General features: G+C 32.3%; 1 protein-coding gene across 9 annotated transcripts in view; it reads left to right on the forward strand.

The window, feature by feature from the left end:
- The first annotated feature begins 2164 nt into the window (after positions 1-2164).
- The window catches only part of LOC105217174 (sodium/potassium-transporting ATPase subunit beta-1-interacting protein), a 145467-nt gene continuing 129673 nt past the window's right edge, over positions 2165-17958 (forward strand). For 2 of the 9 annotated variants that reach the window (XM_054234128.1, XM_054234129.1), the window contains exons 1-2: positions 2191-2369; positions 3692-4431. In XM_054234128.1, the coding sequence (XP_054090103.1) occupies positions 4378-4431 (54 nt within the window). In that variant the 5' untranslated portion in view covers positions 2191-2369; positions 3692-4377. Of the gene's footprint in view, positions 2370-2692; positions 2747-2774; positions 3476-3691; positions 4432-17958 lie in introns of those variants that run through there. The other 7 variants (XM_054234123.1, XM_054234124.1, XM_054234126.1 and 4 more) reach the window with 7 other exon arrangements.

Here is a 17958-nt window from a genome sequence, read left to right on the forward strand (position 1 = left end):
TAAATTCGAGGAGAACAAAAGTCAGAGACTGAGTAAAGTGAAAAGCAATACAAAGACAATTTTTGCAATATTTTTTCAGTAAATTTTATGCGCATAAAGTAAATTAATACAGTGACATCGACGCATATACGTTTCGTAGTAACAGTAGTAATAATATAATATTTAAAAAAAAAATATTGGAAAATGAATTGTAGCAAGTTTCAAGCACAAATCTCAAAAATTAGCAAGAATTCTTATTTCAAACTCTGCGCAAACTAACTCAAGCAAAATTTTCATTAATTTTACACACAAATTTGCAAATCTCATTTGCATTTTTATATTTAGTGCTCCTAACATTTACTAATCTATGCAAATTAATTGTTATTAATACTTTTGTCTGCCACTGTATACTTGCTAATTAACTTTTTTAATTGCTTAATTATTTATTTATAATTTATATAATTTTTTAAGCAAATTGTCCTATGTTTTAAGTATTATTTTTGTTTACATTCATTTAAATTATATTTAAAAGCGAAAACAAATTATTTTAAGTACTACTAAAAATGTTTACGTTCTACAAACGTACCTTTCACGATTGCATTTCACATATTTATTTATGTACATGTGTATTACTTTCCATTTTTTTATTTTTATTTTTTTTTGTAAGTACTTAACCTGCAAATTAATCAAAGAACTAATGATGAAATCATTTCAAAAATATAAAATTAATAAGCATTCACAACCAAAGGAAAATGTGTTTTATTTTTAAGGAAAAACGTTTAATTGTGTTGGGAAACATTTTTCGCGACAGAAATTTGGAGGTTTGTAATTTATTAGTTCCCTAGAACCTCTAGTTAATAAAAAATGGACTAAAAGTTTCGTTCGGCACAGAAATAATAGTCCATCGACTCGATTAATTAATTAAATATTACAAAATGGCTTTGAAAATTAGAAAAAATAGCTTTCAGCCAGCATAGAAGTTCAAGATATCTCAAAAGTTTTGATATATTAAGAGTTTAATAACGGTCTAATGTCTTAGAAGCGCCTTTTTAACTTTTTCCAAGAGTATAAAACTCAATTGGTACATGGAACAAGTTTTCAGATCTCTAAACTTAGCTTAGACAACAAAGTGCTTTTATACAATGCGGTCATAAAGCCGATTTGGATGTATGGCATTCAACTGTGGGGTACGACCTGTGCAACTAATATTGATATAATACAAAGGTTCCAATCGAAAATGTTTAGATCAATCACGTGCTCACCATGGTACATGCGCAATGAAAATATCCATAAAGATCTTGGTATCGCTATGGTAAAGAAAGAAGTAGAGGACAGCAGATTGAAGTATTTATCTAAACTCTGTGATCACCCAAACCCATTGGCTAATGCTTTAGTACATTCCTGCGATCAAACACGCCTAAAAAGAAGGGATATGCCTGCGTACTAAAGAGCAACGCTTCACCAATACAGCTCAATCACTTGGTTGAGCTTGTCTAGTTTTTAAATAGATTTAAGATTTTATAACTTGTTGTTAGGCTTAAAATTAAGCAGATTCAATAAATAAGGAAATATTGAAAAAAAAAGATCTTAATAGATAGCTTTGGAGACCTTCAGCGACTTCCTCAACATATTTTATCAAGCGAGACAATGTTCTCCATATTGAACCTTACTTAAACGCCAGACTACAAATAATTTTTGCTACAACACTTCAAAACTCGATCTTTTTAATTTATCCCGACATTTCGCCCACATATTTAAACTAACGGACTTTTTGCGCACCTTTTGAATTTAAAAACCCTTAGCAAAGACACAAACCGCAAGAAATCACTCAATTCTCACTTAAAAATAGTTTTGCTTTCCTTTTCACACACATTTATAATATGCGGATGTGCAACAAGTGGCAAGTAACAACAAGATTTGCCATATTTTTTTAAATTTGAACTCAAAACAAATTATATAAATTTTTAAATTAAACACAAGTGGCAACATCAAGCATTTCATACGGCAAAGTATACCATTTAATGTTAAAAATAAACGATTTGCTACAAAATCACTTTTAATTACATTAATAAACGCTTAAATAATAACAACAAACCATCTGGCAGCTACTTCACACACTTTTCACTCAATCGGCGCGAAAGAGACAACACTAGTGCACCGCCCATTAGCTAATTGCACAGCGCTAGTGGCGGTGACTATAGCAAAGATGCCGTCGTCAAACTAGTTTCAGTTTAGTTTTCTCCGTTGAACGAGCAAGTGTGTAGTGAAAAGTTAAATTCGTGCATGATTCCGAACGGTGCGCTAGTGTGTCGTCGTCGCCAATCAGTGTCGCGGTCAGTGTGTTAGTAAAAAACGAATTTGTCGCAAAAACAATTGGTTAAATGTGCAATGTATGGGCAATTAGAATTAAGTAATTTCATAAGAAAATAAATGAAATAATTTCATATTTAACGAGAAAAATAACAGTACTTTTAAAAGCGAGTACGCTGCTTTTTGCACGCTAGTGAATGCAACGAAAGTGCATAGGCATTGTAGTAATACAAGTAGAAAGAAAATAACAAACGAATGAAATTTTTTTCATAGTGTTTACTTTGTTGTTGTTTTTATTATGTGAATGCGTTGCGGTTTGAAGGTGTTTGCGTGCGTTAAATGCGGGTCGCGCTCACCATTGTGTGTGTGTGTCTTTGTGTTGAATTCGTTGTTATATTTCTAGTTTGAGTCATACCTGCGGAAAAAGAAACAAATTCCAACGCAGCGCACAGCAAACGTAAGCAAAGCAGTGAATAAATGTGTGTAGCGTCAAAATATAAATAAATCATTAAACAAATAGCAATTGAAAAATAGAATAATAAAGTTGATAAATTAGCAAACACCGGAAGTGTTGAAACTGTTGAATAAAAAAGTTAACAATTTGATCTCCGCATGTATGCGCAAATGCATTCAAGTTTATACAAGCAACGACATGTAGCGACCTGCAACGGTGTGTGCTATTGGCATTTATTTACCTTTGTTGACATAGGTCAATAACTTATTGCGTTGAGTAGCTATTGAAAAGCGTAAAAGAAAATTAAGTGCATACGAAAAATACGAAGAAAAATAAGAAATTAATTATTTGTGCTATTGAAACGAACAACAAAACTATCAATACAATCAACAATAGAAAAGGCACATCAGAACAAGCAAGATAAGCATAACAGTGCAGTGCAACAACAACAACAACAAATTGTTACCGGGCATTTCTAACTAGTATCTAGTAGTAGTATGCAGAGGAGGTGAAAAGTGAAGTCAGCGCATACGAAAAGTGGCATCAACAGCGAACACAACGAGTTGTTTACACGCACACCTTTGCACATATTCTTCTACTTCCACTTTGTTCGCATTCTTGAATTCAGTTGTTGGCAGTTGCTACCAAGTCGTATGTGCGGACTTGGTGTGACTGTGTGCCGGCAGAAAGCAGGTTTTCGTGTATAGTGGAGGGCAAGAAAATATGTAAAAAGTAATTACAAGCAACATACTTACATATGTATTTATATGTATTTGGGCATATGTGTACATGAATAAATATAGTGAGATCAAGCTGTAGATCAAAAAGGGTAACGAGTAGCGTTGTGACAGTTGTAAGAGAAAACGAATTGTGCAGACGAATTTCAACGCACTTTATAGCAAATTGTGAAGAAATATAAATTTAATGTATATTTTTCTGTAATTGCAGTGTGTTTTTGTTAGTGTAAAAACTGCAACATAATAATTAACCGGTAGTGTTTTACCGCAATACTGTGCTTGCAAAGTTGTTCAACGACTTTGCTGAAGTTCTCAAGTATTTTTTTGTGAAATCGTGCCACCGCAACAACAAAACGAGCACGATTCTCCAACAAATTCAACAAAAAGAAACCACTACAAACCACATTGCAACACTTTGTGCAACAGAAACATTAAATATCAGCCAGAAAATAAATATATAAAAAGCATTTGCCAAAAGTTCTGACTCCGACTGGGGAGCACCTACTTTTGGACACTTCAATACGAGTGCATAACCAGCTGCAGCCGGAAATGCCAGCGTGCTAAGTAACTTGTGTGCAAGTCGCCAACTCTTTTGTGCTTTCTGCGTTTTGGGTGCTTTTGAGTGCACATACTTAATCCTTTCACATTGTGCCGACTTTCTGTTTTCTTGGAATTTTGAGTCATACACCTACAAACGTCCCTAGCGTCGATTCATCTTAACTCGGTAATAAATAAACGACATCTACGAAACGGAAGCTGCCGCATTTGCAATTGTATATTGTATATTCTTTTTTGCTGTTGACTTCTGCCGCCTGTGTGGAGCAGTGGATAGCTTTTTCAGGCAGTATATCCACATAGTATTTTTCGTCCCCAACTTTTGCATGGAATAATTATGTCATGGGATCGTGTACGCGACGACACTTTATGCTGTCAACATGCTTGCTGCAAATGGTGAGTTTTCAGAATTTGTTTTTGTAGGTCATTTATAAATGAATGTATTTTTTGCCCGTAAGTAGCTATGAAATGCCGTTTTAAGTGTTTTCAATGAATTTTTTGCAATAAGCAATGTCAATGAAATTTTAAGTGAGTGCGAAGTTAATACATAAAGTGCAAGGTATCAAAATAAGAAAAATATAAGATGTGTTTTCTGATCGGTGATGTTCTGACTAAATATGAAAAACGGTTATTTGAACTGTCGAAAATTTGAATAAAATTTGATTATAATATTTTGTATAAAATATTTTCTTTGGGAAAAATAAAAAAAAAAATAGTTTTAAAATAATTGTTATATTCGTGAGTGAGTGTTTTCCAGTTCAAAAAAAAATTGTTAAAACAGTTTTGTATAAAATATTTTTTCTTTTGGAAAGATAGAATTTCAGTTTGAACTCGGTACTAAAAATTTTGTCTTGCTATGATTATAATTTTATATAGCTTACAATATCGGGATCCCCGAAAAGTCCTCTTCTTAGACTATTTGACTTGTCGACTTCTAAATGTGAGTGAGTCAATTTTATATTACTCATAAAACTGATTTAATAAAAATTGAAAATAATGCCACTTGCTTGCTATCAATATATTTGTATACTTCTATACATATGTTCGCGGTTCCAGCGCGATTTCCTGTCTAAATTCGTTATCAGCTTATCGAACATAAGTGATTATTTCGATTTTGTTTGGTTGCCATGTTTCTGCTAAATTTGTGCTTGTTTTTGTAAATGTGAACAATAAAAAAGTATAAAGAATAAGGAAACTGAAAGCATTAACAACTTTAATTTAATTAGTGCAAATGAAAGTGGTACAAAATAGGTCGCTAAATGGACGTGTAAACATAAAAATGGTATGTGAGCCTATAGAATTTGTTGTAATAGTGGTAAAATAAGTGGATTTGAGTTTATTTGTTCAATTAAACTTTTCTGGCGTAATTTCGATATACATTTAGGGCCGAGTTTAAATAGTAGATATTTAACGGTATTTTGCTATTTCTATTGTACTCAAATTGTTGGCTTAGGGTTTAACTTTAAAAATATATATATGTCACTGAGCTTTGAGTGTAGATTTGTAATCACCAAGCGGTAAAAGCTGTCTAAACTGGAATAAAATGTTCGTGTCTTAAATTCTTCTTCTTCCACACTCTTTAACAAGATTTTCTGCAGCGTACTGAATTTCAGCAGTAGTGAAGTAGTTGCATATCCCTTTTAGATCAAACAAAAAAAAAAATTCCTTACGTTGAAGTGCTGAAATGTTGAATTGCATAATCACTTTAAGATCAGCAGCAATACAACTTGCGGCATTGGCGCACGCTTTTCGTTGCAAAATTGCTGCCGTCAGATGAAAATGCTGAAAACCGAGATAAAACCAAAGTGGGGGAACGCCACACACACACACACACACACACACATACATATGTCCGTACATGCCATATGCTCCACTAAAGGCTGCGTTGTAGCCGCGCAATAACTTCCATATAGAAAGTGCAACCAGTAATGTTGCTTGCCAACAACCGCAGCAACCCATAAGAAGACATGATTTTGCAGTTAAATATACATACATGTGATAACTTTTGCATAAATATGTAACACTGTCTTTATGTATATCGCATTTTGATTGCAAACGTGTGTGTGTCCGTTCTGCCGTATGCACAGTTGGCAAACTGCTGCAGCGCCATAAAGACAAGAAGCCAAGCTACATACAACTGAGACGAAGAACTAGCGAAAATCCCAAGGAGATTTTCCAACAATCTTACATATGTTCGGGTGTGTGTGTGTAACATGGTTTTTGCTGTTGTTGTTGTTGTGCCATATGGCGTGCTGCAGCGGCTCCTACTTCAGTTGCGCCGGTTGCAATAGCTAAGCTGGCAATGGTATGGCTGGCGAAAAATAAATCGGGTATAAATTTTCCATAAGTAAGCTTTAAGGAGCGTTGTGTAGTTGCATGTGGTGAAATGCATTCGTTGTGTGTACTGTAGAGATTTGTAGGATGTTTCCAAATTGGTTTGAAGACTCGGCAATTTGTAATAATTAAATAAGGTGAAGATAAATTGTAGATGAAATATTAGCTTGAGTAGATCCTTGAAGAAAAGTGGTTCGCTCTCTACAATAGTTGGGTATCCTGTGGTTTTCTGAGGATGATTCAAGGTTCTTTGGGATCAATGAAGCCATTTCGATGTTCTCTAACATGTACGGATTAATTTTGGTGAAAAGAGTGTCCTTAGATACATAACTTCTCGCTGAATGAGGTCTTCGGAAAGCGTGTTAATTCATTCCTATTTGATTAAAGATCCATTTATATGCGTATTTTCGTTTGAAATAGTTGAAGGTCTTTCAATTGACCTTATTCGGAGAACCTAATACATATGGTTTTAATAAGAATTGCTCAAATGTGGTCTTAAGTCTTTATGTTATCTTATCTATCTCACTGGTGTAACGAAAAAAATTTCCTTTTTTTAGTGGAAATCGGGAGTTTTGGTGGAAATAAGCTCGAATAAGATGTTGACTTACAAATGTATACATAAAAAAATCATCCAAGTTCATTTCTAAAAGAAATTTCGTTTTTAATTAGTACTTCTCTGGGTATGACATAGTATTTTATTCCGAACCACTTTCTAACCTATGATTTTGGAGGTTTGGATTCATGAATAGATACAGCTATCTCAAGAATAATATATAGAAGTGTAATATTCTACAAAAACGTCACTTCCCAACTGTTTCTTTTGATTTGCATTATACTAGAACGTAATTCTATTTCTTCTTTGAGATATTTTCTGTGGAGGAAGAATGATTTTATATATATATTTGGCTTCTTGCATATTTCTTTTGAGTAAGGGATTAACAAGAGATAAAAGGGGTCGATCTTGCTAGTTTCTCTTTTCTGGAAACAAAGAGTTTGTTTGATATAAAAAGTCCTTATGACCCGATCGCTATCAGTTAGTAAAACCTAAAAATGTCGGCACATTTAGTTCCATATCCAAACTAACTGTAAATAATATTGAACATAGGAACATGACATCAAAGTCAGCTGACATCAAAGTCAGCTGAGATAACCTCAAACCGATAAAATCACAGATTCTTACGACAATTTCTACTGCGGATCGTTTCTTTAATGATCAGTAAATGGTTAATTTACGTTGAAATTGCTGGTTTCCACTCAAATTGAACTGAACTAATTTGAAAAAAAAAATTAATTTTCCTTTTAAATTTGACCTTATTAAGATCAATCCATGATCCATCAATATATTTCTTATTTCATTTCTTTTCTGTGGCTTTCACATTACATTCTCCAAACTATAGAAAGTGTTGGCAAGAGATAGCTTTTCTTAAGACTGCTGTTGAAAATTTACTCGTGAGTCGTTTGCATGATAGAAACAGAATGCATACTAGTATTGTTATTCAAGTCGACTGAACCGCGCCAGTTTAGAACCAGTGCATCTCTCTACAGGGTGTATACGTGTGTGTTGTATAGCCGTTATGAAATGGAACTCACATCTGTAGATATTGAATTTCTTGAACGACCTTCGGGGAGGCGCAAAGCTGCAATTTATTGCATTTATGAAACCAGTGAAAAAAAATTAAAATGTGCTTTAATGCATTTGTTGTTGCTTAATGCGAGCCGAATTATGTATGTATGTAGCTATGCAAATTTGTAAGTGAGTGCTTGCAAAAAATTAACGAAAGTGAGTGTAGAAATTACTTGTGAGCCAACACTACAGATAATTGCGAATCTGCAAATCTGCCAAATTAAGACAAAATTTGCGAAACTCGTAACACCCAACCAACTGTTATTATTAACAGTGAAATTTTCGCATAAATAAAATTACCGATTTGCATGCGAAATTTATGTTTCACTTTCTACGGAGCACAACACGCAGCGGCAAAGATTCGCATTTCTCTTGCTTACATAGTATTCTTCTTCTGCTATTGCTGCGCTTTGTGTGTCTATTTCCCATTACAATAACAACAACAATAAAACGGCTTACAATAGTGAAAGCTGCACATAATCGTTCGATCGACAGCAAATTGCAAACCGGCCAAGCAAAACGAGGCAAAGTGAAATAAAATCGTTGAAGAGTGGTTGTAAAAGCAAACGAGTTAATAAATAATAAATATAAAAAATAAATAATAAATAAGTGCAATAAAAAATGCAGCAAAATTATATTTGATGAATTTGTTGTTGTTGTTGTTGTTTTGCATAAAAACATCAGCAAAGCGACAATGCAACAACACACGGCACACTAATTAAATAAAATTCAGTTGCACCAGCAGCACCATCAGCAACAACAACAACAGCATCCGCAGTAGCAAATGTGGCAGCAACAAACCGGAGTGTCTGCTGCATGTGGCAACACATGTCTCGCACTCGTTTGGTGCTGCTTGACAGTATTTTCGCGATTTTTTTATTGTTTTTGTTGTTGTAGATTTTTAACGTATTTTGGTGTCGCTCCTTTCGTTTTTCTATACAAAATATATATTATTTTTGCATTTACATGTATGTAAGTATGTTTGTATGGATTCTATGGATTGTTGATGACTTTGCCTGCCTTGCGGCTGTTGATAATGCTTACTTTTTATGATTTGGCGCGACCATAGCAACAATGACACGTACATTTGTATGTGGATTGATGCCAACAAACAGCCAATTTCTGCTGATGATGCTTGATGAGCAACTTGATGTTGGCTTTATTTTGATCTTATTTTATTGTAGTTGTAGAAATTGTGACTGCTAATGCAGCTACTCGTTGTTGTTGTAATTGTTGCTGCTACTATTGTTACTTATGATGAACCTCATTTCACCGGAGGTTTCCATTTCAGTGGTTCGCAACTTCATCGACTATCAGCTAAGCAAGTGGAACCGATAATGTTGTTGTAAATAATACAAACACAACAAGTAGCTAATTTTATTTCGCTTTTGCTGTATAAATATTCTGTGTGAGTGTTGCCCCTTATACTATGGCGGCCAAGTGCAATTCGCTTGCAACTCAGTGCTGTTTGTCGCACGCACTTGTGTCACTTGCAACTGTAAATTTGCTGCAGTTGACAACTGAAATGTCACCGTTCACGTGCTTTATGTGTCAGCAAGTTGAGCGACTTGCCTTGGATCGGAAGATGGCGACTGTGATCGCGCAGAATGCGTGGAAGTGCGAAATAATCATATATATATGTACATATGTTTATATGATTCTATAGCCACATAGTTTTCCAGTGGTTTTGCAGTGAGCAACTCTAAGTCCAATGATCATATAAATCATAGAATTCGAAGCATTTTTATACTCTCGCAACCTGTTGCACAGAGTATAATAGTTTTGTTCACATAACGGTTGTTTGTGTCACCAAGAAATATAAGAGTTAGATATGGGGTTATATATACATAAATGATCAGGATGACGAGTAGATTTGAAATCCGGATGTCTGTCCGTCTGTCCGTGCAAGCGATAACTTGAGTAAAAATTAAGATATCTTAATGAAACTTGGAACACATGTTCCTTGGCACCCTGAGGAGGTTGCTTTCGAAAATGGGCAAAATCGGTCCACTGCCACGCCCACAAAATGGTGGAAACCGAAAATCTATACAGTGTCATAACTAAGCCATAAATAAAGTTATGAAAATGAAATTTGGAACATAAGATCCCATTAGGGAGGGGCACATTTGGATGTAATTTTTTTGGAAAAGTGGGCGTGACCCCGCCCCCAAATAGGTTTTTTTGTATATAACTCGCAAACCAATAAAGCTATATAAGTCAATCTTTCTGCTGTCGTTTCTTTTAGCCATTTCCTTATACAGTCCAAAAATGAAAGAAATCGGATAATAACCACGCCCACCTCCCATACAAAGGTTAGGTTGAAAATTACTAAAAGTGGGTTAACTCCCTAAAGAAAAACGTCAGAAACACCAAATTTTGCATAAGAAATGGCAGAGGGAAGCTGCACTGAGATTTTTTTACAAAATGGAAAATGGGCGTGGCGTCGCCCACTTATGGGTCAAAAACCATATCTCAAGAACTATTCGACCGATTTCAATGAAATTCGGTATATAACACTTTCTTGACACCCTGATGACACGGGTGGAATATGGGCGAAATCGGTTCACAACTACGTCTACTTCCCATATAACTCAATTTTGAATTCCATCTGATTCGTTCATTTTTTTATAATGTATTCATAAGGAACCAATGAAGCTAGCGGAATAAAACTTTACACAAATACTGTATTTGAGCTGTGACATAACTTGTGGAAAATTTGTCAAAATCGGACCATGTCTTTTCAAGGCCCCTGATATCGAACATGAAGAACTCAGTGCCTAAGGATAATTTTTCACCGAAAATATGGGTAAATCCCTCAGATATTTTAATGTAATTCATTCCCTCTGAATTTTTTTCTTATAACAGTTTCTCTCTGTACCTGAAATGGTAAAAATCGGGTCATAACTTCCCCCAGACCCTATATACCTAATTATAAGTAATATTAAATTAAGTGAGCGTATAGTCTTCGATACATTGTATCTTGGTGGTGAAAACAAGTGAAATCGGCTTAGGAATTACCTCAGTCCCCATATACTATTTATGATGATTTTCGTTATTCTATTGAACTTTATACCAAATATATGGGTCAACTTGTGTTATCTTTATAAAATTACATCATTAAATTGCGAGAGTATAAAATGTTCGGTTACACCCGAACTTAGCCCTTCCTTACTTGTTTGAGATTAAATTTTTATTGGAAATATCTGCGAATATCTCGCGATTATTTTATATATTTTTTACTGAGCTGTTAAAATTTTAACATTTGTAGTCATGCCCAAAAATGTTAAAATCGTTCCCTTCGCCGAAGCCGGCCGCCTTGGGGTAACATCAAAAATAATTATTTCATGAAATATCACTCTCAATGTTATTAAATAGATAATAGGTGGCAAAATAGTTCCCGAACAATTAAATTAAACTATTTTTTGTTTCTATTCGCCACTCCACCTCTGCTTACTATGATTTTGCTTTGTTTTCCATCTCTCTTTCGCTCGAAAAATTTACTTGTGAAAGTATTAATATTGTTTTAGCCTTTTCGCATGGGAGTTAATTGATCAATTAATCGGCCTTTGCTCGATTAAAGTGCTAATTTAGATCGATTTACCATACAAAAAAATGTTATTTTAAATTTCATTTTTAATCGAATACAAATCGAGTTGAAACTTGAATGCAACTCTGCGGTTTTTTGTCCACGTTATCTGAGAATATCTCTCGAAATAGAGAAATAAAAAAGCAATCAGGTGATGAAACTTACCAGCTTCCTATGAACAGCAAAAACAAAAATGTATAATAGCAGATCTCAATAGTACTCAATTAATTTGACTGTGCCAAAGGCTATTTATCAGTACAATTCAATTGCAGTCAGGCATGTGGAAACCGCCATTCTCTATAGTTTGACGATTCGAAGTCAGCACAGAATAACAAAAAATTCTTATTTGATATAAATCCTCTGAATAGAGGTGCTTGTTTAATTAAATAAGAACCCAAAATTAGATGCAATTTTGAAAATATGTTTATTTATTAATTAAGGCTAGATAACGCATTGGAAATTACTTCTCCAATTATGTTTGCTTTGAAAAAAAAAATGGAGTCGCATACTAAATCGAAGAGTTATAAAGATACTGAATTTTGACTGCCTTTAAGATATTATGATAGATCTAAAGAAAAACCGAACCATAATCTCAAAGTTGTTTTTAATAGTTAGATATCAGAATGGTTTAAAATTTATAAAATACCATGTTTAACAATTGATGTAACTTCTAATAAAAATTACTCAGAGCTTATCAAAGAAGTGCTCAATAATTCGTAGAGAATTTAATACAATTGAACATTTTTCCTAATACGAGTAGTTCATAGGCTTTAATGGAAAGCAAGAAAAAATGCATATAATGAAGAAATACGCTTTTATTTTAGCAGATTTTCTCTTGATCTGCCCATCTCATTTCGATATTCTACTGTAACCTCAATTTCTTTTGCTCTTCATTGTACTCACGATTAAAATTTGATTATTCTCTGTAGTCTATTACATACTATTTAATATATTGTTTTATTAATATATATTATCTTATTTATGTTTATATGTATGTATTACATTTGCAAAATTAATTTAATATATATAGTAGCAACAATGATGGGCAGCTGCTCTCTTCAGTTCGGCGAGTAATCATTATCAATGTGTCACTAAATTGCTCTATATCAATTAATTAATTAACTAAATTGTTCATTAATTGGCAATAGAGCAAAAGTTCAGTGCGCTTGACATTCATTTAAGTGCGCCCACATTTGTGTGGGATTATATATTTCTCTGTTTGTGTGCGAATATACTATATACAAAAGTACAAATTTCATTTCAATACAAATTAGAAATAACTTTTTTTTTAGCTAATAGCTTTCACATTTTGTTTGCATGACATCAATAAATTATAAATTTCATTTATATCGTAACACATAACACATAAAAATATGTAAATAAATATAAAATCATCATCACCATGAGGCATATCAAGTTAACTCACTACTCAATCGCCACAATATTTCCGAAAATGTATTTTCATGTAAATTTATTCACATTTACGGCAATGTTATCGTCATCATTGTAATCATTTGTATTCAACTCTGTCAACTGTCAGCTGTCATATTTCGCCGTGTTAGTTTTATTCTTATTTTTATGGTTTCTGTTTTTGGGCTGCAGCGAATTATTTTTTGCCAAAATAAATTGTTTCTTATGCTAATTACGATTATTTAATACAGACATATAAGCATATAGTCACCAAAAAAAATAAAAATATATTCTCTGTAAAACAATGAACTTGTGTGTGTACCTACTACTTTGCGATAAGGCCACTTGTCGTCATGGAATTCTGCGATAAGCAGTGATAACTATTGTTCGTACAATACTTTTAACGCTACTCAGTTACTATTTGGTTAAATTATTTTGCAGATTGTATGTTTGTTTGTTTGTATGTATATTTAATTTTAATATTATTTCCATTAATCAGATATCAGTTGGTCTTATCGTTAACGAAATTTAGAGGGAAATTCTGAATGCTTTTGCTGCGGGGCTTGTTAACTATTGGAATTTTATTTTGAGTGAAATAAAAGCAAAAATATTATAAAATAAGTGCATCCAAATTGCTTAATTTTAACACATTTTGGCTTATCTCAAATACTTTTGTGTGAATAATTTTATTGCCTTGCCATATTTGGCTTGCTTTGGTGTCTTATATGCAATAATAATTCAATTTTTAACCTTAAAATATTTATAAAAACTTATAAATAAATTAATTCAACAAAAGAAAATCGTTTTTTTTATAAAAAAAATTATAATAATTTCATATTACACTTTCTTTTGGGCCAATTATGTTTAACTCTGTTTGAGCCATACAAAATAAGTCGTCCATAACGAAATTCCGTAATTTTGCATGTCTTTATTTCCTTACAACTGCAAAAAAATGTAAAAATAGCTTCAGACAATCTATGTTGTTGGGCAAAATGTCAGTTATACTGACTGATTTATTTGAAACTCGACATTGTTTTCCATATTAAATAATGCTTTAGAAACAGAAACCTCAAACTACCTTAAAAATGTATATGATTACATTCCCATTAGGACTTCCAAAATCTATTATAGTTTAAGTCGACTTATGCTTTTTTAACATTTATTGAAAAATATTAAAATGAAAATTATTGAAATTTAGAATATTCATAAAACTATCTAATGATGTGAAATTAAGAATAGAGACAATAACAGCCTTTTCACACACCTAAATTAATTGATCAATTAAAATTTTGATAGTTTCAGCACTGCTGTTAAAAATTTTGGTTTTGCTTTTCATAAGAAGTTGGTAAGTTTCATCAGCTGATTTCTATATTTTAGCAGCGACATCTACCATCGTGTAGCGTGAACAACAACTCGCAAACAAACTCGATTAAAATTCAATAAAAAAATTAATGTAGATTTTAATTTTGTATGGCAAATCGATCTTAATTAGCATTTTAATTGAGCAGAGTCCGGTTAATTGATCAATTAGTTCTTATTTGAAAAGGCTATAAGGGATAGTATCAGCTAAATAATTAATATATTCTTGGGTAATCTAGGTTTGGCACCCTTTTTAATCTGATAACATGTAATTTTCTTTGAGGGATATTTTGATTTTTACCTTATATAATATTCATAACCTACCTAATATAGAATAGGTTCAAGAAAACACGTGATACTATTCTGAAACTAGTTATCACATATAGATCAGTTCTCTAGTGGGTAATTAGGGATATACATATACATATGTAGAACACTGTAGATGAGAGAACTTTACAATTGTTAATCCATTGTGCCATTGAAATATATAAGCCGTCTTAAGTACCTAACTGCTGAAATATTTCCAAATGCCATATGTAAGAGTCTGCCAACCAGATGTCCATCTGCCATTCATTATTCTGCGAACATTTTGTCCTACAAAATTGTGTGAAATCAATGTTGCCAATAATGCAACAAACAGGAAATGAGGGATTTCTCATTTTCAAATTAACTTTTTTAACAGCGTAAATATGAATATTTTTAGAGAAATTTTGTTGTTGTGCGATCTACTTGGAAAAAAATTGTATCTCTTGAGCGTGTCATTTGCCAAATACACGAATAAATACATATGGATGTTTGTATGTCCATTAAATAGTCACTTACACATATTGTTCATATTTTTCACGCTACTTTGTTGCCGATTTTTTTATTTGAGAACTTTCTGCCATTCGCCATTACCATTACAGAAAAAGGTCATTCATTCATTCATACTTGTATCCATGACTTGTGTCACGCTGTGAAATATACTGCTGCCATGCGTGCGCAGTTAACTTTGTTTGGCTGAATGTCTGTATTCATGGAAGTGTGAACGCATGTGTTTTCGGTCTGCATATCGGTGCGATATGTATGTATGTATTCGCAAAAGATAAACTTCATCACTTTGGCTGTGAAAATGCGGTCTATGAACTCATTTACTGTGTCTTCATACGTAACGTATTGTATTGTATGTATGAAATGTGTGTTTGTATGTATGTACTTACATTTATAAATGTTACTTATACTCGGTAAATAGGCTGTTTTTCATGTGGAATTTTCACCTACCGTTTTGCACAATAATTTCTATTATGCTTTGACGGTGGTAATTTCGCAAACTGTTTCGATCTTTTATGCCTCCATGCGCAACAATAATAATTTTGTTTCAGATTTTCCTATTGTTGTTTAAATACTCGTGCCATTCAAATGTAGTGTTACATTGTAACGGTAAATGTAGGTTTACCGCTTGAAATTTATCTCTGATTGAGATTATATTGTTGAACGGTACTTTATATACAGTTGTGATACAATTAATGGCACTATTACGAAATAGATACTAAAAAATTATAGTATAAAAGAATAAAAAAATAAATTTAATTAATTATTTTCAAAATTTTTACGAGCTAATAAAAATACAAGTAATATTAACATTAATATTTTAATATTTTTATTATAAATATTTTTTTCAAAACAGCTTTTCTAAAATAAAATATTTTAAATCTAATTCTAATTATTTTTAATGAATTCGAGGTCCTTAAGTGTTCAAATTCTTATATTTCTGGCAATTTGTTGCCAGCAACATGTCGCTAGCATTTCAATGTTTCAATGGACCGCTACTTAATTCACTATATATTTATTGATTGATGCTTTCTGTGCAACAGGAGCATAATTGTATTATTTGATTGATCAACTTCTTAAAAAAGACTATAAATTATAATTAAAATCATCCAATAATTTCTAAGTAAAATAAATATAAATGTACTCCTTGAGTGACTACCAACTTTCTAAAAAATATATTAAATATAATTTTAAATAAAATATTCCCAGTAATTCAGTATTTAATCTGTGTTGCGTTCGGTGATTTGTTGCCAGCAACATGTTAGTGACTTTTTAATGCATCAATATATGGCTATATTATTTACCAAATATTTATTAAACGATATTTCTGTGCAACATGTACAAAAATGTGTGCTTCAAGAGACTAGCAACATTCTAAAACTTTCTTAAAAATTATTGAAAATTATTTAAATTTAATATACTCCGTATTTAAATTATATGATGCTACCTACCGGTGATTTGTTGCCAGCAACATGTTGCTAGTGTTTTAATGCATCAAAAGTATTTAAAATAAAATGTTTCCGGTGTAGCCAGCAACATGTTGCTGACATTTTAATACATCAATTGATCGGTATTAATTTATTAATTGTTATTTCTTGTGAAACAGCAACGCACCCACTACTTGGGTATAAAAATAATTATGCTGTCACAAAGTCACAGTCTATCGACAGCGGCATGTAATTCTTATTCTATTGTCTTGAAACACTTATTTATGTTTAAATCTACATAGTTATGTATATTTATGCAAGCCATTAATTTCCTTCTCATGTGCGTAATTAATTTATAGCTGACGCTTAACTTTGCCTTAAACGTTTTTAAATTCACGACATGCATTGGAGTGTATGTATATGATTATTGACTTGTAACTTGGCATCAACTCAACTCAACTCATGCAGCGTTTCACCTCATTCAAGTGCATTAGTCACACCAATAGGGCGAATGACGGAACCTATGAAGCACGACGGAACACTTAATGCTGACGTGTTTTTATACATATGTACATATGTACATATGTTTATATGTAAATAAATGTAAAAAAAGAAAATTGAAGCTCTGAAAAACTCAGTCAAATCTACAAATATATCTCTGTGTATTGTATGTATGTAATTAGAAGGGCGCTCGGTCTGTGTACACAGTTAGTGTGACACAATCTCAGGTAGAAAATAAAATATTTCACCGGCAGTCATTGAACCATCTGGTGGAATTGTGCAAGGTTTAGGTGAAAATAAAAGGTTTTTGTTCCAACAAGCAAAAATTAATTAAATACAAATAAAAAATAAAACATAAAAATGAGTGAAATGAAAAGTAATAATAAAATAAAAATATAAAAATTATAATATAAGAAAAAATATATATAATTAATATAACATAAAATAATAAATTAATTAAAAAATAGTAAAAAAATAATAGCAAATGAGATTCAATATACAAATTGCAACCTCAAATTTTCTAAAATATAACCTCAAAATCACAAAATGAGTCTCTGCTAAGCATGGTTTAAAATATCATTTCATCTTTCGCTATTTTAATGTTGCCAGCCATCGAAAAATAAGAAACTGAGCAAATTACTATAAAAACATATTTACAAATTCTATATTTATTACATTTAGTTTTACTTATGTACATATTTTGTATTACTTCTTTCAACAATCAAAGCGCATTTTACACTCGATTGAATGTCGTCATTATCGCTAAAGGGAAACCCGCAAACTACTTACATATGTACAATAATACATACATATGTTGTACTATATCATAAAAGTAATTAGATAGTGAGTCCAAAAATGAAATCATTCGATTC

The sequence above is a fragment of the Zeugodacus cucurbitae genome, chromosome 6, assembly GCF_028554725.1.
Source record: "Zeugodacus cucurbitae isolate PBARC_wt_2022May chromosome 6, idZeuCucr1.2, whole genome shotgun sequence".
NCBI lineage: Eukaryota > Metazoa > Arthropoda > Insecta > Diptera > Tephritidae > Zeugodacus > Zeugodacus cucurbitae.